Raw genomic sequence first — 23,257 nt, 5'->3', positions numbered from 1 at the left:
CACAGCCAGCCTCCTTCTGTGTGGGCCTCTAAGGACTACGTCTCAGCAGCTGATCAGTACAATAAGAAAAGCCTCTTTGTCACCTAATTACCAATGTGTTATTAGTGCTTTAATGAAATGCCTGCAGGAAGCAACGCTGAGTGCCTGCATTGTCGGCATCGGACGGTAGGAGAAGCATGAGGAGTGTATTTGGCAAATAATATTAAGGCACACAAAGAGAAGGGAAGGGAGGGTGGTGAGAGAGGAGACAGAGCCAGAGAGAGAGAGAGAGAGAGAGAGACAGAGAGAGAGAGAGAGAGAGAGAGAGAGAGAGAGAGAGAGAGAGAGAGAGAGAGATAAAAGCAACCTAAATCAATTCAAATCAATAGGTTTCATGGCCATACACATGCTTACAACGTCCTTCTTATCTGCAACAAATATGTAATATCATTCAGGCTGACAAGATGTGGGTCCAACATTATCTGAAATGTCAATGTAAGCTTAGAATCTCTATATATCATAAAGAGTGGCGACTGAAGTTCCAGACTGTACAATTTTGACCTCCAAAAAAACAGAGCAGTGGCCATGAGTGACAGTTTACAGAACACTGTTAACCATTGTAAACCTCACTCCACTTGTGAGAGAGAGTGTCAGCCTTCAATAATGTAAAACAGTGAAAACGGTTAAAAGTGGGGTTTCAATTGTCGGCTAAGACAGCAGAGTGATGATGCATCCTTGGAACAACAGTGAGCTTTCTACATGACCGTGAGAGCGGTCGTGGGAGAGTCTGAAACAGACCTTGTGCGGCTGAGGTCACCTCTGTGTCTGTGGTTTGTTTGTGTAGAGGAAGCATTGTGGCGATGAAGCAAGAGGAGCAGGATCAGGGAGGAAGGAAGGGACTTAGAGGAGGGCTCAGTGGGAGGAAAGAAAGAAGACAAGAAGGGAGACATGGAGAAGTAATCCCCAGGAGCCAGAAGTTTGTGCCAGCTCCCACTGCAGCGAACAGCTGAGAGGAGAAGGAGCGCTGGAAGGAGGGATGGGTGGGGAGAGAATAGTACAGTATGTGTCCTCGATAAGAGGCCTTTAACTGGGTGGGCTGTGACATCAACTCCTTGCGAACCTCTGGTCATCCCCATAACAATCTCTTCATCACCATCACTCACACAGCAAGCCAATGTCTTAATGAAGACCATTGTGGCTGCAAGTCGATATGTTTTTAAACTAACTACAGAGAGAGACCTCCCACATGATGTGTGCACATGTATCAGTTCATGTGCATATGTGTGTGTGTGTGTGTGTGTGTGTGTGTGTGTGTTCTCGCACTGATTGCAACAGTCACGCCTGGTTTGGCTGACCGCACCCAAGGCGATGAGGAGATGATCTTTCCCAGGCACGCACAGAACCAAACGTGAGGAGGAAGAGAGCCAGGACAGGAAGACAGGTGGGGAAGATGAGGAGATGAGAAACAGGAGTAAGGGAATACAGAATATGAAAAGAACAGGAGGATAGGATCAGAGGATGATAAGAAGGAGGCAGGGAGGGAAAAGGTTGGGATGGTCAATGGCAATGGAGAATCTGGAGTAATTACAGAGGAGGAAGAGAGAGCAATGATCTGAAACCTGCCCTCTGAGATGATCGTGAAACATGACCTGATGTAATCGAGTTTCATCGAGGCAGATTAAAGCCTCTTTAAGACCAAATTAATGCCAGTCATTGTGAAATATACAATCAATTTATAAATGAAAATAAACATAAAAATAAAAGAATTAAATAATATAATAATTGTGAAAACACACTAGTTGGGATGTCCCAAACCGATCTGATAAATCAGTATCAGGCCCAATCAAGGTGTTTTTTATCTGATCCAGACCAGCTAAATTGTTCCATGTCAGCCCATGTTTTTACTTGTGAAGCACTCTCTCAACTCTTCTCTGTCTGTCTGTCCTCCAGTCCGCTGAGCTCCCATGTGTGTAAGAGCAGTGGCTGAGCCTCTCCCACGGCAAAACACCAAAATGCAGTATGAAACTCTTTTATGTTTTTCACCGAAGTTATGAGCACTTGCGTCATTTTTGCTCAGTATTGGTCTCTTGCATTTTGCTCCCGTTCATGGCACATGGTGTTTCACCACCCTGCTAGGAGGAGAGCCAGACAACGGTGCTGAACTAATGACAACCACTCTCACCACACCACTGCAAGTGCAACCAAAACCCCATGAGCAAAAAGCCAATAAGAGTAATCTATTATTGTAGCCTAATCCGCACAACAGCTGTACAAGAACGAAAATAAACACTCAGTGAAATACAGTTTATTCAGGTAGGCGGACTCATGCAAGAATGTATTCAAGCAACACACACTGGACAATACTCTCTTAAAAGGAGAGGGAAATTCCCTTGAGACAAGGCCAAAAAGATTCAAGATTAAAGAGTTTGTTATTTTATATTTTAATTTGTAAAACATCATAGGCGTAGACTATAGCTACATAGGATTGATTTCAATAACTTCTAAGTACTTGAAGTGTGCATTGTGCAGCTGTATTGGTATCTGGAGTCAGTATTTGCAGATACTTGACATTAAATGACTCAGAGTGGCATCAGGGACAAAAAAAAAACCTTGATTTGGACATCCCTTATCAGAAGTCATAGTTACAGAGCAGTTTTAAGGCCTTGTGAGGCGTCCAGTTTGCATTATGTAATTGGGGACATTTCCAACACCTACTGGGGCTGATGAAGTCACACTGGTTTATCTGATAAAACTACAGTATGTCAGTGTCCACCATTTGCACTAGTATACTCAAGAAACTCATGTACAGACAAGAAACCCATGTACACACACACACACACACACACACCTCTTGTCTTTGTAGTCCAGAGCCCTCTCCAAAAGCCACTTAGCCATAGAAACCAGAGAGCAAGAAGAGGCATCAAAGCTGTTTATATAATGAAACTGAAAGAGCTGTTCCATGCCGTATCACTGACTGCACCCAGGAAAGCATTCCTTCTTCTCCAGAGAATAGAGGAGAGGAAGAAAAAGGGAAAAAAAGAAGAAAATCCCCCCGAACAATGCAGCACAACAACAGCGGCAACAACAGCAAAGCATACTCAGAAAGAGAGACTGCGAAAATGAGAGAGAGCATGAGGCAATAGAAAGGTTGTTTATTTTAAGTCAGCCTTGTGTACCAACAAAAAGTGGTATTAAAATAGAGCCTATTGTTGTGAATTTGTGATCTGTCAGTCCGTGTGGGAAACAAAGAGAGAGAGAGAGACTGGTGTAATTCCCATGAGGCCTCTGTCATTCTTCTGTCAGAGGAGAGAGGGCTCTCCAGGGGAAGAGAAAGTTCTCAGACACAGACTGACAGACAGACTGTTTACACTTAGTGTAGATATCCCTCTCTCTCACTCCCACTCCGCCCTCCCAGCACTACTCATCCTAATGGCATCGTAATGACCTCCTCAGGTGTTAACTGAGAAGCCGGCAGAGGTCTAATTCAAAGAAAAGTACTGTATGCCACCCTGGGTGCCGGCGGTAGCGACAGATGCCAGCGCTGTAACTACCAGCCTTCCTGTCTTTTCTCTAACACCCCCCCTCAAACCTCCACCCCCCGTCCAATTCCCTTCTCTTTCATCAACTCTAATCCACCTCACCCACTCCCTGCAACCATTTTTGTGTGACTGTGTCTGCTTCCTCCTTCGTGCTCTCAGCAGTAGCTGTAGCGGCAGTGTTTAAGTGTTTTGGGAATGGAGACGTGATGGCAGTCAGTGAATCTGGGCAGACAGCTGTCATTTATAGTTCCTCTTTAGAGAGATCCCATTAGCTTCCTAACAAAATGTTCCATGACTGGTATGGGGCCTCCTCGTGCTTTAAGTACAGTATGGAGGCCTGTCTCCGGGGTTCCCGCTGTGGGCCTGACACAACACTTCACGACTGCACAGTGACTCTTTAAAGGTGATTCATAAGACCTCCACAACTTACAACTATAATCCATCTCCTTTTGGTTAATGTGGATTATCTAAAGGGCTGAACAGTATACTACATACTTGCTTCCTGTGGAAAAGCACACAAACACATCTAATGGAACAGTCTTATGGCTGCACATGCACTTGCACATGCAAAAAACTACAAGACAGACACTGGCAGACGATGAAATTTGCATTGCAACGCTGTGAACAAATGAATGATTTCAGCTTAATGGATGTCACTGTAAGTTAACTATTAACAAGTACACAATCATTAACAAGCTGGCCACTGAATCTCTACAGCTCTGTATTTGATGCTACATCTTTTACTGCATATGATTTGTGTCCTGAGACTAGTATGCAAATGCATGTAGCTATGTACCTCTGTGGGGCGTGTGCTAGAGGCGACATGGTATCTGCACATTTTCAATACCTTACCTACCACCTAAGATTCAAGGAACTGGCAGGGATTAAGTCTATGGGTGCTTTCACACCTGTAGTTTGGTTCATTTAGTCCAGACTTGGGAAAAAACATATAAATATATACACATTGTTGCACTTTAGTTCTGGGGCCTAATTCAACACCACTGTGTACACACAAAAAAGGGCTTGTAATATGCATATGCCACTTTCTAAGAATAAATTGGGATTTATTTAAAAAAAAGAAAAAAGACAGGGGAATGTGCGTACATTTAGGGAAACTTTGACCCATGTGTACACACATTTTGGAGATGGGGGAAATTGACGACACAGATGGTGAGGTGGTGATTTGAAGCCAGATTGTAGAAATTAAATGTGAGAGGAATCATTATACGTGTAATGATGTCTCTAACACATTCAAATTCACCTAATATCACACATTACTTATAGATCCACTTCATAAACATTCAAATGCAACAGTGGGTTTTTTTGTGCTTATGCCAGTGAGCCATAACTTGTCCATAAGCACCTTTGGATTGTAAAACATAGACGTAAACTCAAATCTTAAATCAAATATTGCTGAATAATCCATTAGCGTTGTCTCAGCACCATGTTCCCCACCACTGGGGTGCAAAGGAAAGGGTCTGGGCCGGACTGTATGCTGCTGACACTCATGGTCAGCTGGACGATGCCAGGATGTGGCAGGTGGTGATTGATTGATTTTCACCTCAACTAGGCTAACTGATGAAATGATCTTTGTCGGTTGAAGAAATCCAAAATAACTTCAAACTGAATTAAATAACTGCAGTACACAGTGTGAACAGTTTTTAATAACATGTCTTAATACTGTCCTTATATCACCAAGTATAATTTTAGTTTGAAGACTGTTTTTGTGTGTAAAGTCGCTACAGTGAGCAAGCCTGTGTATACACAGAGCGCCCTGGAGACACTGTGCTGCTGCCACACACATTCCACTTCTCCAGGCACCTCACCCAGCACATCCTCACCACCTGCACATATAGATTATCTACATTTTTCACAGATGACGGGGTGCAATTTTTTTTTTACCTCCTCCTTTAGGTCAAACTATTTTATTTATTTTTTTTAAAGTCCAGGTACTATCCTGTTTGATGCACTCACTGCATTAACCACAGCAGCAGCATGTTGCCACTTCCTGCCATTCCTTTTGTTAGAGACCCCACTGATCACCAAACAGTATGTGCTTTCTCACCTCCACCTCACCCACGAGCACCTTGGTTTCTGTGTCAGAAAAAAAAAAAGTTTTCTTGGTCTTCCTCTCGAACCACTGATCAGCCGACTCATGTCTATGCTCAACATTCATGAGGTGCCTTGCTTTGACCATTTATGGTTGATTGTGGCTGTGTAGGGGGCGGGGTATGAGGCTGATCCACGTGCAGAGAATTCCTAGTTGATTTAGGGTTTGTAAAAGGAAATTGCGTACTGGCAGGCGTATGCATGGTTTTATAAATCGGAATATTTTTTGGTGTACGAAAATTTCCTCATTTGTACGTATGCAAACATTTAGTGTGGATTATCCACAGAGTTTTATAAACTAGGCCCCTCGTCCAGTTCCTTCTCACATTGACTTTCAACAAAGAAGACTAAACATGAAGTTACACTGACCTGCAGGTAACTCGCAAAATCAAATTCCATTGACTGACAAAAGTGTAGGCAGTACTAAAATGCTTCTGATGTGTATACTTATGCTCTTTGGTGTCACAAAGAGCTCAAAGAGACAAAACAGATTGTAAGCATTATTGGTTGGTAATAATTAGACTGCAAATCAATCGCTATAATGAAAAATGACTAACATAAAAACACAACAAAAAGCCTGCGTCTTTAACAGTAATGCTCTGAGGCTTTTAACTATGGGACAGTCTCGCTCACCAGACCTTTCTCAAGAAAAGAAAGGTCTGGCTGCGCCGACTCTCACTTTAAGATTGGAGAAAAAAACACCCCGGCTGCTTGTATTTCTTTCAACCAATCACAATTGTTCTGGCTGGTGCCATAGCAACGGTGCGCTTGCAAAAATATTGCCGGGGGGAAACAGGTTTTGGTGTAACACACCCACAAATATATCGCCTACAGGACGCGAACCATGGCAGAAAAATGGCTACATCCCCGTAAGATCAAACACTGCAAAAGTTAGTAAAGGACGTGTTGAAAACTACTACACAACCGGAGGTGGTAGAGTCAGATATGAGCACAGAGGTTTTGACAGCTTTTTAATCAAGGGATATACCCACACTGATGTGCATCCATAGTACCATGGCTACACGTAAGTATTATTATATATATTATATGGCTATACATGGCCTTTACATGAATGAGTTATAATATTCAATATTTAATATTGCGGACAGGTTTCATGACCAGCAGATGGATTTCGTCTTTTAACTTTTGAATTCTGCTCACATATCTGCTATCATAATTTCTATGGTCTCACACCCGCCTTTTCAAGTGGTCTTGATTGTTTGGTCCTCACCACAGTTTCGCTGACAGCTTTCACACCAGCCCAAACAAACCGTATAAACTGGGCAAATTGGCCTGAGTTTATTCTAATCGACCCCAACAGGTTAGGTATGAAAGCATCCGAAGAAACTACAACAGAAGCTGTTCTTTCATGGGAAATTGAATCACTTCAGGATAAATCGCCATAACCTCCAGATGTTCTACAAATCTGTCTTGCAAAGCATTCTGTCCCTTGGCCTGCTCTGCACCTTTGGAAATATGCATGTTCAACATCATGCCAAATGGCAGCGAATGATCAAGACAGTGAGAACAGTCGGATCATCAGAATTCAAACACCTGAAATTCTGAGAGAGTCACAGCAGAATCCTGCAGCAGAAGATCACAACAACAAGGTACAGCATATCGCTTGTTCCTTCAACAATTAGACTACTAAATAAGAAACATGTGCACCTATATTACTAGCTCAGAGTGGCATTGTGTATCATGTATGTCAAGACTGTATATGTATTTTATACTGTCAGCACTGCAGAGTGTGTGTTTGATAGTGCACATGCAGTGTACCTTGGTGTTTTACATGGAACATTTATGACCAAATGAATTTCTCCTTGTGGGATAATAAAGTTTACCGGTGTTGACCTGTATGCAGATGATATTGTAATTTATGCAATGGTAAAGGTATAACATAAGTTACCATTAAGTGCAAGAAACTCAGCTTCTTATGAAATAGAGTAGAATAGAATACAATAGAATAGATGAAGCTTGTCATAATTTATCTTTACCACATAAATTTCTTTTGCCATTCTCCTCAGTGTTTTGCTCAAGGGCACTTCAGCAGGGCCTTAAACCGTGGCCAGCTGGTCACCACTATGACAACGCCCAGCATCCATAATGTGGAAACAGAGGGAGACAGGAAGAGAAAAAAGATAACAGAGAGACAGCAGTGATGGTAAGAAACAGGGAGAGAGAAAGAGAGAGAGAGAGAGAGAGAGAGAGAGAGAGAGAGAGAGAGAGGGAGAGAGAGAGAGGGAGAAAGAAAGACGGCTTTCTAATTCAGCCATCTGGCTAGCTTTACTTCATTATAATATTCTGACTGTGTGTGTGTGTGTGTGTGTGTGTGTGTGTTTACAAATTTGTGAGTGCCTTCCATTCCACAGATGCAGGCAGAGCAGAGAAGAATCCTCATTTATTAACAGCTTAATAGAGCTCCATCTGGGCCAGACCCTATGCTTGTCTTCTATCAGAGAGATTCATCACTGAATCACAGGAATTAGACTACAACTGACACCTACACAGGCTGAGGTGACCCTGCTGCACTGAGCAACACTGCGCAGATAGCGTGCACTATATTACAGCTGTAATACAGCCATTATGATAACAGTCAGAGCCAAGGATGGAAAATGTCACAACACCAGCAGTCTGGGGGTTCTTCAGTCTCGGCTCATGTAGCGTTTTAGTTTGAGAATGACACAACATAATACAAAAGAAGAAAAGAACACAATAAAGAATACATTAGATCAATACAACAATTTACAAACTGGGATAACTGGAAATAACAGAGAATAAGATCCTCTAAGTCGGTGCTTAAACTCTTTATAGAGTGCACTCAGAACATAAAAGGATATTTCAGTTGCAGACTTCGTGTATGTCCTACTTATCCAGAGACAGACAACCACAGATGCCCTTTCTTATGCCATTGCTATACATTCAGACTACACAGAGAGACATAAAAATGCATCAGTGAGTGGGCTGACTCTGGGTAAAAAGAAAATATAGGTCTATTGTCCGAATAACCTAGCTTTCCCAGACAACATTCAAAGGTTCTCATGCCAGAGCTTATGGTTCTGAGGAACATCATTCTCCTACTGTATGTCTGCCATGGAGTCAGTACACTGTACTCAAACAGTACACTGAAACAGTTCAATTCATGTAATAGACTTTTTGTTTTATGATCTGCTTTTTCCTTTTCCTCAACCTGCCTTGTGCAATTCTTCCTTAACAAGTGATTTCCTACATTTTCCATCATGATTTTGTACAACTCTTAAGAACACATGAAGTTTGCTCCATTTAGCAAATGATCTCATGTATTTTTTGTTTGATTTATGCGATCAAACAGATGTGTATGAGTTGTCATGTTTATGTATGCACAACACTCTTCCAGTTCAACTTTTAACAGATAACGCGCTCTTCTCCTCTCTTTTCTTGGTGTCTCTTTCTAATGGTTGCACACTTTGTGAGCTATGTTTTTCTTATGTTATTCCATCTCAATTTGTATTAAATTGAGTTTGTTTAACAATTGTTATTATGTTACTAATATAAAGAAGCCTACAGATTAGGCTGTAGTCTAACTTTATGAGTAAAAGGTATTTTCAGGTGAACTGCAGCCCAGGTGTCCACACACACACACACACACACACACACACACACCTTTGCCCTTCACCTGTATGTACACTTGGCCCAGGGTATACAAACAAAGTGGCCCAGTGCAGCTTCTTAGACATAGCATCTTCAAATCTCTCATTATAACATAAAAATATGGGGAAAAAATTAGAATCGTTTTTTAAAGAAGAAAAAAGAAGAGAGAAAAATGTGTTCACTGCTCTTGTGCTCAACCCAAATTTTGTTCCCATCCCTTTCTTTTGCTTGGAGGCCATCACACCAACATCCTCGTTCTCCCTCTTTCTATCTGTCCCTCCATTCAGACGAGGCTGAAGTGCAAATTGGACATCTGGTGCTGTGATGTGTCTGACAATACAGCCGCCACCCCCCAGCCCCCTCACACATGTACACAGACACACACACACTCGCACACACACAGAGTCCTCCACACAAAATACAGGACAGTGAGGATATAAAGACACAGAGAGGAAGAAAGGAAGCAGGGATGGACAGAGGCAAGGCAAATTTATTTGTACAGCAACTTTCAACAACAAGGGAATTCAAAGTGTTTTACATAAGACATAACGGCATTAAGACAAACTATAAAAGAAACATGTGTAAATAGACAATATAAAAAGACATACATAAATAGGATTTAAAAGGATTAAAACAAGGTAAAATAGAAGATGAAACAGAACAAGACAGGAAACAGCAGAATAAAAATTACGGGGCAGCTACAATGCAGTGCAAGATATGAATAAATAGTCCCAAATTTACGGTAAGTTGATAAACTGCAGTGGCAAAACGCGGTTTTAAAGAACTGAGATTGGGAGCAGATTTTACATTTTCTGGGAGTTTGTTGCACATGTGGCTCATAAAAACTGAATGGTGCTTGTACTGTTTTGACACTTAACAGACCTGTCCCTGTAAGATGATCTGAGAGGTCTGAACGGCTCATAATGGAGCAGCATGTCACAAATGTATTGTGGCCCTAAACTATCCTGTGCTTTATGAGCCAACAGTAGAAATTCAAAGTAAAATCCTTGACATACAGGATGACAGTGAAAAGATCTGAGAACTGAAGTAATGTAATCCACTCTCCTGGTCTTAGTGAGGACATGAGCAGCAGACTTCTCTTCTTGTAGTTCTGATCATATTTTAGAGAAACCTGAAAAGACAGTAGTGCCTGCTGTAAATAACGCACGGATCCAAGTTTTTTTTAAATCCTGCTAAGACATAAGTCCTTTAATATCTGATCTATTCGCAAGGTGAGAGGAGACTGATTGTGTAACTGTCTTCATGTTGATGTTAAAAGTTTAGTCTGAGTCCATAACCAAGATTTCCGGCCTGGTTTGTGGTCTAACATTAACAACTGAAGCTGCACATTGACTTTTAATTTTCATCCGATCTTTGATTTGTTTGATGCACTTACAGGACTCAGTGCTTGTATGAGACCTGGTGATATTGTTCTATAAATCCTAGGGGTGTAAAGATTCATCGATTACATCGATGCATCGATTTATTTTCCTACAATCTAACTGCATCGATAGAGCCTTGGCAAGTTGTCCCTCACTGATGACGATATCGCTGTGAAATCGATTTACAAGGTCAAAAATCGATTATATCGATTACTAAGCATTTGTGCGTTGTATTTAAGCACGACAACGTTATATACATGTATTTTTATCACTTCTAATCGTAAAGTTGCTCGATTCGCTTCACTCTCCCTGAGTGTGACGTCATCGGCATGTGCCGGTAGTGCCGACTCAAAACAAAACGAAGCATGGCTAACAGCAAAGAGGAGGCGGACGAGCTGGAGATTTTCAAGCCGAATTTGAAGTCGAGTGTGTGGAAACACTTTGGTTTCTGCAAAAAAGGAGGTGTTCTGGACAAGTCGGTGGCTGTCTGTCGAATGTGTACTGACTGAGTAAAATGACAGAGAAGAAGCAGGGAAAACTACTGTCCATTCAACCTGATAGGTAAGGTTGCACTTTATTTTTGTATATTATTGTACTCCTTTTATACTGAATAAAATGACAGAAGTAGCAGGGAAACCTACTGTCCATTCAACCTAATAGGTTGCACTTTATTTTTGTGTATTATTGTACTCCTCTTATACTGATTGAAAATCACAAGAGAAGTAGCAGGGAAACCTACTGTTCAGTTGTAATTCAGCCTGGAGGAATGTTGATCACACTTTTTTTGTCTTTTGATCAGCAGGTTCTGAACTTGTGATAATTATAGTATTTAATAAAAGGTGAATGTTTTTGCCATTAATCGTTGTGTTTACTTATTTATATCCAAAATTAATTAATCTCTGATTTTCTTTCAAGAAAAAACTCCCCTGCACTGTCCACAGAATTCAGGTATGTATTTCACAGTCACACTGGTTCAGTTTTTGGCAAAACAAAAAAAGTTACTGAATCGATTTCAAGCCCTTGAATTGAATCGAATCGTATTGTTCTAGATGAGCCAAATATCGTTCTTGAATCGAATCGGAACCATGGAAAATGATATGAATTGAATCGTTGTGAAAATGAATCGTTACACCCCTAATATATCCTATAAATCTGTGTGTCATCTGCATAATAATAGTAAAATATTTTGTTTCTGCCCATAGCCTGCCCTAGTGAAAGAATTCTTCGCCAATTTAAAGTTTTTTATAAAGACAGACTGTGGCTGATGAGTAACTGATATCCAATTTGATAAATCTACAGATTTAGTAAAGTACATTTTGTTCCCTCTATACTATTTATCAAAGCAGGAATAGGGACCTGAAGTCCAGAGGAACAGCCTGCTTCTGGGCATTGGTGGGGGCCACTCCAGGAGGCTGTAGAACCATAACCCCATAGTATAAAGAAGAGGCATATTGGGAGTGGTAAAGGTGGGGCAGGGACTCTGCCTGTCCTGGGCATCTTCCCTCCTCCTTCTCGCCCATCTCTCCATATTTCCTTTCATTTTAGTGGTGGGGAATTGAGATGCAGCAGTGCAACTTAGTGGCATTCATCATCATCACAACAAGTTGCTAAATCTCTGATCTCAGTTTGTTAGAGATATCCTGAAGAAGTGAGGTGAGGGAGATGGATGAGGCAAACTTTTGGTGACTCTGCAGGCTTCATCAGCCTGGGCAGACTCATTTTGTCATCTTCATTATCAGCAAAGTTGGTGTTGAAGAATGTGCTTGGTTGAGGAAGAGGCAGACAGCATGGCAGTGATCGGGGGCTGAATTTAATACCAGCGTTAATCAGCGCTTCATTTTTTATCAGTGGGTCCCAAAAGAGGTGAGGCAGAGGAGAGTGAAGGGAGGAGGAATTACGAGACTGATCCATGAGCTTTTCGGTCCGAAAATTCTCCATCAATACTTTAACTCGGGACCTGCTTGGGTGAAGGCCATCCGCCCTGAAAAGGTGCCCACGTCCACAAAACAGACTGAGGTCCTCAATTCAGTTGATCCCTTTCTGTCTGGTGGTTTTGCTAAGCCATGCGCAGAGAGTCTGCTGAACCTGTTGACTAGTCCGTCAACCGTTGGCAGTGATTGCCCAATAAAAAAATGTCCAGACAATTAAACAGTTCAATGAAATCCTGCTTTAGCCCTTCTGATTGCTCTATGCAAACATCATTGGCTATCACATGTGGAGCAAATATTGATAACAATTAATTGGGGTGTAAATCATTTGAGAACTTGCTCTTTTGCGTTACAAACCATGACATCTGGAGTGCAGTGTGTTAACTACCTATGTTCCTGATAGAGGTGTCTCCCACAACTACAATTGTCTTTTTAGATGTTTTGTTGCCTTTGCTCCACATGACACTCTTTGCCTTTTTCTGCTGGCTGGAACTCTTCATAATAATCCCATGTCTAAACTTATCAGCAGCCATCTCCACTTCTGTCTCATGGACATTTATTAATGGTTCAACCTGTTCTCCAGTTGTCTTGTGTTTATGCCTTTATGCCTATGTCTTTGGTTGTCTGCCAGATGTTCAAGGTCAAAGTTGGCTGACCTAAATCCATAAATTACAGTCTTGCACTTATCTTTAGATTGTGCACATCTCAAGCACTCATTCGCAGCACATGAACTCACTGGTTTTGTTTTGGTGAGTCTTGGGAAAGTTACAGTATCATTGAGAGATAGCTTGTCAAATTGAGCTCTGATGAGCTAACTCACGGACCAAAGACACTGGCAGAATGTAGTGGAGTTCAGAAGATTTCTCCAGTGTGTATACCCTTGTCTTGACTATGACAATCTTCCGTAACAATTGAGGCTGGTCTCATTCACTGTTGGTATTTATACCTATCAAAAGTAATGCACTATAATTTGCAAATAAACCATGTAATCAGGAGCCAGGAGGTTGTGATCATGTGACCTTAGGCAAGTTTTTGACATCAAAGTTTCACTGAGAAATATCTGTGATTAATTGAGGCTTCAATGGGGAAGGGGCAGTGGGTGAACGAGACAAGGACGTAAGTCAAACTTTTTAGTTTTCAATTGATGCAACTAAAATAGGCCGCTGTTCATGAAACTAAAGGTCAACTTTGAGTGATTTTCAGTTACGTACATACATAACACGACATTGTCGTGTTACCTTAAGTATGTAACGTGACAACGCCAAACCATGATTCTTTTCTTCAACCTAACTGATAGAAGTGCTTATTTGTAAAACAGCATACAAACCGTTACGCAATCATAGAAATGGTTTCATGAGTATTCGTTGAACAATTAATGACACGTCTGTGCACTTCAATTCTGTTTGGGTCACATTAACATTGTGCGTAGCAGAATGTAGTTCAAAGTACATAATTGCAATGCAGAGTTGTGATAAATTATCCTCCAAGTGATTTAGATGTAATAGAAAACTTCCTTAACAGTTTTGCAGTTTGAGACAAACAGGAAAAAGTATGAAAAAGTTAAAAAAAAACAACAGCTAATTAGACAGCAAGTGAGAAGAGCGTCTGCACTGTAGCAAAACAAGAAGTAGCCATCAGTCCTCCAGAGGTATGAAGGAAGGAAAAGAGGGACAGAAAGGAATGCAAGTGGACATTAGGGGGCAATAACGATACCCTTCCATTCATACTGCCGGGGGCAAACACATGCATCCACATCCTCGTGCCATCTCACACAGCTCTCAGGCTGAGCTGTGGATAGTTCTCAGACTGTCTCAGGTGGCAGGTTGATAGAGGGCACTGGGGTGTGTTGTGGAATGGTGTTGGCCAATAACAGCCCTGTCTGCATAGAAGCTTATTGTAAATTCTACATTATATGTCCTATTGTATCTATTTTGTTTCATTATGTCTTATATATATTTGTTTAATTCTTATTTTAACTTGTACACTATTTTGTGTTTTATGTCCATATTTTGATTTCTCATTTTTACTACATGCATTTTTCTTTGATACATTTTGCAATAGCCTTGTTGGAGGGAGTCTGAGAACAAGGATTTCATTGCCAGCGACTGCTCGACTGTAATTGTTGTGCAAAAGACAAATAAATAAAGACTTCAGACTTACATTTACCTTCTTGACATCTGACAAACAATGGCATAGAGAGATGAGTTCAAGCACAAATACATCTGGATGTGTCGGCCAGACGGAAACAGAAATAAGCATGCAGATCGGCCCGTGTGACACACACTCATAAACTCACACATACAGAGGCTGACTAAGCAGCATAACCCACTTTACAACCAAAGGCATACAATTCAGTAGCCGTGTCTATTTATAATGGAGCATATTTCTTACCAGCAAAAACAATGCATTTGTACTTGCAAAGCTGTATGAGAAAGGTACAATATTCATTTTCTTGAATCATCTGTGGCCTAAAAACAACAGACAGATAATACTGCTTATTCAGGTAGTGCTGCTTTCTTCTCAGCCAGTTAATCTCCTGCAGCACAACTCATACAGTATCTGTTCTTATTACACAAGCTTGTATCAACACTGATTGACACGCTCTCCTTTTTTCTCCTCTAAAGAAGATGCTTCTGTCAATTTTTTAATCACAGGATGAATAAAATTTGCATACTTCCTGCTTGATGATTATTTGTTTTCTCCAAATGTTTGGCCCCCCTCCGATGCCTGAGTTCAGTTAGTTTAAATGTCTGTGTGTTCTTTCAGGGCCTCTGCTTGCATGCTACCAAATGTTTGTTTCTGCAGCCTTTTTAGATGCTGGTGGATAGTGCCTGAGCAGGCAGAAGAAAAGAGGGGAAAAAAGCCTTCACAGAAGGCTGGCTCTCAAAGGAGCGACTGTATACCTGCATTAGAAATAATAAAAACACCCAGGTAATCCCACAAACGGGTCTATCACTTTGCTTTGAACTTCAAAGAACACACACAATTAAAAGCAACATAGCAGGGGATGCAAATAAAAAAACAGATTACAAAAGAACATTTGTCTCATTATCTTAATGCATATTGCATGTGGTGGTACTGAGGGAGTGAATTAAAGGTGAACCTTTGGATGGTGTATGTTTGGATATATGGCGGTGCAGTTGGACGATCACAAAACTTCATAAGCGCATCAAGGAACTACGCAAAAATGTGTCGACACAGCGTCTGCACTGTTTTGCTACAGTGCAGACGCTCTTCTCACTTGCTGACAGCATTTTAAAGCCAAAGGTATTTTGTGGCATAAAATCCTCTAAATGAAAGACAAAAAGTAGCTTTCAGTGTCCATGCTGTCATGTCCCATTCACACCAGTCTGAAAACTGTCAAGACAGTTGTTATTTCTCTTCTGCACATGCTGTGTCAGGCTTACAGTCTCTGTCAGGACAATGTAGACAGGTCTCCAGTATTATGTGCATCACAGGCAGAATGTTTTATCTACACTGTGTCATCTTGTATCTTTTTAATGTAATATTAATTGGTTAAGGCCTTTTTATGGTGAGAAGGTTGGGGATCCTAGCAGCAGGCTCAATGTCAGACCCATGCTCAGGTTCTGGTGCGGACTTCACATCTGATTGAGGCTGATGCTCAGTCAGTAGGTGTGCCACTATCCAGTTCGGATTTTTCGACCTCAAACACAACTCATACCTCAGCTAAGCTGACAAGAAAATGTTAAGGGGGAAATCCACTGTTCTCATATGCCTCAGCGGGCTATGGCCTTTAAAATACTTGTAAACTTGAAGACACACTCCTGTTGAAGCAGTTCTGTGGCACTGGCTTTAAAATCAAGTAACAATGGGACAGACCTTTTTACAGAAGACATTTTGACATGTCATAGTAGGACAAGCACAGGTGTATTTACCAACCTAAATGATGGCTACATTCCATTTAGGGGAGACCTTGGTATTGTGCATGCCAGCTTAGCGGAATAGCTACAGGGACATTTAATGGAAGTGAGCCATTGTTAATGTCATCAATTTCAGCTACGCTTTTCCTACGATGACATGTCAAAATGTCTGCTGTAAAAAAAAAAGGCCCATTTTATCCATTTCATATTAGAAAAAACATAACCTCCTTGGCAGAGGTAAAAATCTGCAAGAGCTCCAAAGCCCCTTTTATATACAAAGTTCCCTGAGTAAGGGGTGGGGCAATATAACATGACTTTATCAAGTTTGAGTTCTTCATTTTAGGCGTCCATATTGTCTTATTCACCTCTCTTCCACAACAGTGCTGTCAACATAGTTAGTAAAAAAATTAAGGGTTGACATGAAACTGACTGTATATGTGAGTACAAATGAATACTGCCTTACACCTACATAATTAAAGCATGTGTGTCGCCATGTCCCCTTACTCTCCAAAAAATATGTCGCTGTAACTTCTTGTAATGTCATGTCACAAAAACTGGTCAGGACAGCAAACCCTAACAGACTGAGTTGCTGAATATGGATGGCCTGCATGAAGCTTTAAAAACAATAACGTGTGTGTTACCTCTCCAAGAGCTTCATAGCGTTTCTGATTCCAGCGGTGGAGATCCTCTCTGGCATTGAAGACAAAGGGCTCTCCTGTTTTTATATGCCTGAGCTGGCCATCTAGGGAGAAAGAATAATAGAAGGTAAACACATCTGTGATGAAAATGGATATTTGTGCATGTGTGTGTACAAGAAGTGGGTGGATTACTACTTCTGACCAGACATCCAAAAGTACATCTGCCAAATTAAGCAAATCAAGCTTGACCTCTTAGTTATATATTGCCTATTTTTATTTTCAGTCTTTTCCTCTAGTGGTCTTTTCGCCTCCTAACCCTCCCTCCCACCACCGCCCCCATCTGGCAAGTACAAGGCCTGTGGATGCAGCAGCGTTCTTCCAGTCACGACTCCAACGGCCTTCTGGGTAGTCTGGCAGGCCAGGGCTGGACAGCTGGTATGGCAAAAAATTCTCTTTCCCTCTCTCCCTCTTTTCATCCGTCTAAAAGCCTCTCCCCTTCCTCTTTAACTGTGTCAATCTCTCTCTCTCCTTCCTTCCCTGCTCGCTCTGGCCACAGGCCACAGGTCTTTCCCTGCCTTTTCCACCTGAAATCTCCAACAGCAAAGACCAAAGGAGGTGTGAAAAAGGTTCTCAGGGTGGTTTTGTGCGAGAGAGAAAGGTGGCCTGGCACGCATTAGCCGCGACAACAACTGCTCCTTGCAATTCCTTTGAGGACGCTGTCTGGGCATCAGCCAATCACCCTAACCAACACAGCTTACACATACCAAACACACACACACACACACACACACACACACACACACACACAAATACACACCAGCAGCTCCAGCCACGGCCAGGAGGACCAGGTGTGGTCATACAGTAAGTGTCACAAGGCTTAAGAATACGTGTGGCAGGAGAGCCCCACCGCCACTACAACACACACGAGTTGACTGAGAAGAAACAAAAGCTTTTTTGGGAAATGTTTAAGTGATTTATTATAATGCAGGGGAAACAGAGGAGTTTTCAACACACCCAGGTTTTATTTGATATAAAACAGTCATAAGACAGGAAAATGCTGTAAAGAAATGGTGCTACTTTTTTTTCTTAATAAACAATTACCCTTGTGTGGCTGTGGAACCACCACGTTTATACCTTAGCGATGAGCCCATCGATCCTGTGGTTGACACTACAACACAATAAAACACTAAACAGTGTTAAATTTAATTTTGACCTTTATGACTGCAAAATTTGTAAGAGCTAAATCACTGAAAAGTACACATACTTAACCCAAATAGCCAGGGGGCTCTCATACTTTCTCAATTATTGCACAATGTGAAGAAACCCATCTAAGATATAAATAAATATAATATCTTTGCAAGATAAAAGAATGCATAAGCACTTTTTTCATCTCCTTCTAAATTGCCACCATTTTCACTCCTTCTATCAACGTGATAAATCTTACGTTGCTAACACACTGTGTATTACAGCACTTTGCTTTCATGGTTTGTCGTTAGACAACATGTAATCCTGAATCTAGGTTTGTCATCATGTTGCATTAAGAAGCAGACGTGTGTGCCTGAGAGGTAGAGCAGGAGACGAGTGAGAAGTTAGGATAAAGCAGTGTGCACAAAAAGTACCTTGAAGAAAATCAATTATGCATTCATGGAGGGGTGAGGATCTAAACACTACTGCCTAAGAGAAGGAAGAGAGGAGCTATAATGAAATCCTACTGTAGGAAAGGGGTGTGTGTGTGCATGAAGGGAGGGAGAGAAGGAGTGTGTGTGTATGCATGTGTGTGTGTGTGTGTGTGTGTGTGAGCTAGAGGGGTGATCAGCTCCATCGCCTCCCCCAACACATCCTCTCAGAGGAATAACGTTTTCTCAACTTTTCTCCTCTTTTCTGTCATAATTAGCATTCTGTTCTCAATTTGGCCGCTTAATTAGGTGTACATAACCTTGGATTTCCAGTAATGGAAAACTGGAGGGCTAGCGAGATGAAGCCATCATCTTCAGTGATTAAGATACCTGCAAACTATTGTACACAGCCTCGTCTGTATTCACATCATTACATGGTCAAATTAACATTTTTGTTCCACCTGTCTCGGGCAAAGGTAGCCTGGGTGTAGCTATAGAAATGCCTGCCAGCCAGAGCTACTGTGAAATGCTATCCTTCAAAAAGAGGCCTGAGTGGAAATTGACAAGACATACAGATGGGTATGGGTGTGTATAGATAGAGTGTGTGTGTGTGTGTGTGTGTGTGTGTGTGTGTGTGTGTGTGTGTGTGGGTGAGCTGTGTTTCGGTCGGGGATTTTAAGCAGGGCAGGGGCAGAAATAGAGAGATACAGAGAGAGGGAGAGAGAGGAGAACAGGGGAGACAGCAGGGTGAGGGAGAAGAGATGGAGGGTCTCTGAATGTGTTCATCCCTCCATGGGAGACTGAGCTGGGACTTGAGGGTGGGGTAGAGGAGGGGGGTGGCAGGTGTTGGCACTGTGGCGGGTGGGGGTAAGTCTCCGTGTCTCTGTTCTTAGGCACAGCGAGGTTATGCAAATGCTCCGTCAGGCGGAGGGCAAGGCTGAGTAGGTTACTGACGGGCCGTAGAGTACACAACATGTCCCCCACTCAGCCAGCCAGACAGCCAGCAGAGACACTGACAGAGAACAGAGGGGGTGGCGCAGAGAAAGAGAGGGAGAGGGAGAGAGAGAGAGGGGCTACAGGGGAATATTAAGAGTCAAAATCACCACCCTCTTTCCAACTCTTCCTCCTTCTCTCCACCTGGTTGGATTAAAGCGAGCCAAGTGAATTCTAAAGAGACTTTTAGATCATCTGGACCCGCACCACGCTGGGTCAGCTCTGCTCTTTTCTGTCACTAATAATTGACATACACACATACACACACACTCACACACACACACACACACACACACACACACCTTTACACCCAAAATGTCCCAGGTGACACCAGAGACAGTTTCAGGTCATTAATTCCAAAACAGTGACATTACACTGAGCAGAACAGTAATTACACACAGACGGTTTATGTTAAAGCTGTCTTAGTTTCATAAGGGATTATGGTAATTTTGTTTTTATGTCAGCTACACAGAAGCTTTAACATGAATCGAGTGGAAGCAACCAACTCTGTAGGCCAGTGGGTGTCAGAACCCACCCTGAGGTCACAATATTAAAGTGGAAATAGGCACGTTTTTTGCTTTAACTTATCATTATGATTGATTGCATAATGTAATGGCTATCGAATAATGACATCATCAGTGTTTAGATTGGTTCCCTATAGAGTGTGCCAGAAAACCCGGAACTCCGTTAGCGCTTTTAGCACTTCCGGTTCTCTCGTCTAAAAGTCAATACGTTTTTTGAATGGGATTTTGGTAAAATGCCTCAAATAAGGTCTGTGGTTAACAAAAGCTTAAGCGAGTTTCAGGTTTTGTTCTATGACATAAAACACGTCAGTAAATACCCTACTTGTGAATTTTGAAGCTTTTACGTATCGTAAAAAAGGCGGTTGCTAACAAGTTGCTCAATATGAATACAAACCCTGTCGGGGACATTAAACGTCATCACCCCCGAACAGGCGAGAGTGCTGGCAGTCCTCCATTACAGCTTCTTTTTTTTTCTTTTTTTTTTTCCTTAATCCTTTATTAATAGAGTTGACATTGCATGACATTAAGTGCAATTATAACAACGTGTTACAGAACATTGGATGTGTATTTATAACAACGTATTGTTGATTAACATGTTGCTGCTCTGCAACATCCTTCAAAAAGACATTAATAACATGTAAAATGACATAACCAAAAGGAACATAAAATGGACCAAAAAGAACAGAAAATAAGTAATATGCTAAGAACATAAGAAGGAAATAAAACATGTACCAACAATAAGGTGTACGAGGGAAAAACTATACCATATGCCAAACAGCCTGATCAGTTTTGTTATATATCACACATTTAGATCATTCAATACATAGGATTTTACCAATTATTTGAGAGGTCTTAAAAGCTTTCTTGTTTTTAGTTATTTTGGAGACAGAGGCAAAGAGATATTGTAATTCGATACGAAATAAATTTATGTTAGGTTTAGTCTGAGTGATTGTAGATTTATGAATGTGAAACTTCCATTACAGCTTCTTATTTAACTTAAACAGTCCGATTTCACCATTATACAATGTTTTTAAAATAAAGCGGCCGAAATCAGTTGAAAGCTTAGTGGCAGTGACGTCACGTAAAGAGTCATGCGACCGTCGAGTAGTCATGTAGTCCGTTAAAGCCTAACGTTAGCTTTTTACTTCTGCCGATCGCATTTAAGCTTCAAATGCGGTATGAAAGGTGTTCATATGTGAAGATTATCTCGCTGAACAAAACCTGTAAGTATCATAAACTTGTGTTAGCCACAGAGCTTATTTTCTGTCATAATCCAAAACGCAATGCAAAAATCACATTCACTTTCTCTTCCGGGAACCAGCGCGATGCTAAACTTCCGGGTTTTGACGTCAGCCCTGGCACACTCTATAAGCCTTGCTTTCGCTATGCAATTGTGTCTGCTATGTGTATGATCTCACGGGTAAAAAAAGGGCTCAATTTACATCACAAAGGAAGTGCATCAACTATTTTGCAACCAAAACAGGAAGAGGACAGCACTTTTGTTTTCCCCAGTAACTATCAATAGCTATCCCCTGTTACCACAGAGTATCAGTGTATATTCTTCGAATTTACTTCACCCAGTAACAGAAATGTGGGGTGAGTTGAAAGTTCAGCTGAGGGGTCACAAGATGATAAGAGGTCAATAAAGGAAGAAAACTAGAAAAATGCACTCACTGGAGAAAACGCCTCCGCCAGGCAGCCGCCCGGGCTCTTTTAATTTCAGCAGACGCGGCGCAATGTTTTTCAGAAGCTAATAAAAATATGCAGTTTGTCTATTTTTGAGCCCTGCACGTTGCACGCCGCAGATCGAGTTTTCCTGCTTACAGGCACTGTATTTGGAATATAGATACCACTGTAAGTATGAGGTTGAATGTATTTTTAATGGATAAAGCACAGCCACCAATCTTTGATCCATGTAATTCGTAACTGGACTTGTACTAGTATTAAATTTGTCTGTAGGCTACAGCACAACATGGTAGGAAATAATAACAATTAACACAATTGAAACAGACACAAAAGAAACCATTTAACTACATAACCTGTTTACATACTGATGGTAGGAGCACAAATATCAATGAAAAAATCTGTAAGTCAACAAAATTTGGCAGACAAAATGTTCCATTTCTGAAACACTGCAGAGAGCTGCACCTAATGGAAATGTCCCTCTTGGCTCCCTTACAGTTAAGACATCAGTGAAGATAACAGCAGCAGGGACGAGTTCATCTCATAATGTGCCTAACATATTTGGTATGGAATAATCTGCAGATGCTGCAGTTCAAAATGAGACCAAACTTTTCTATAGATGCCAGTTTTTTACCCACGACAAAGGCCAAAATGTGGCCTGCAATAGACTTGGTAAGACTTGTTGTGGTTAGCCAAGATGATAACCGGAAAACTACTGCCTGGTTAAGAGGAGGAGCATAAAGTTATAAATGTGTACACAGAATATTAGACTGACTGGTCCAGTAGTTTATGGGATTAGCTGCAGACAGACAAATACACACACATGCACACAGACAAACGAAGAAATGCATGATCCTCTCCAAGCTTATGTCTGACACAGATGGGAAAAAAGTTCTGCTACTCCCTGAATCATTGCTTCTTTTTTTTTTTTTTAATACAGGAAAGTTTCACAAACAATCAAATCAAACAATCAAAAACCTTTTAAAGGGCCAGTGTGTAAAATGGGTTGAAAACAGTGACATCAATGGTCAAATTCTAGATTGCAGGGCTCACTCGCTCACCCCTCCCATCGGGTAAATGACGGTGGCCTCTTAGGGACAAAAAGCCTTGCGCACGACTTTTTCAGGAGTAGGTCTATCTAGCGATAAGGTGAATGTTTATTTAGAAATCTAAACCATGTTACGATATTGTAATGAATCCCTCACGAGCAGGAGACCAGAGGAGCGTTCGGGAAAAAGGCCAGTTTATTTGAGCACTCCAGAAACTCCGGTAACACTCCAGGGAGTAAAAGACTCCGTCCCAAACTGTGACTCTTCTAGCGTAACAGACACACTTCATAACTTTACACACATACT

At 41.4% G+C, this 23,257-nt stretch overlaps 1 protein-coding gene across 1 annotated transcript in view; it reads right to left on the bottom strand.

Moving 5' to 3' along the window:
* Window positions 1–23,257, bottom strand: part of fam172a (family with sequence similarity 172 member A) — a 178,175-nt gene that overhangs the window by 151,876 nt on the left and 3,042 nt on the right. The window contains exon 4 of the mRNA XM_050050421.1: window positions 17,090–17,190. Coding sequence (XP_049906378.1) covers window positions 17,090–17,190 — 101 coding nt within the window. The remainder of the gene's footprint in view (window positions 1–17,089; window positions 17,191–23,257) is intronic.

Source organism: Epinephelus moara, chromosome 8 (genome assembly GCF_006386435.1).
Source record: "Epinephelus moara isolate mb chromosome 8, YSFRI_EMoa_1.0, whole genome shotgun sequence".
Lineage (NCBI taxonomy): Eukaryota > Metazoa > Chordata > Actinopteri > Perciformes > Serranidae > Epinephelus > Epinephelus moara.
The sequence above is the reverse complement of the archived record's forward strand: the minus strand, read 5'-3'. Positions and strand labels throughout refer to the sequence as shown.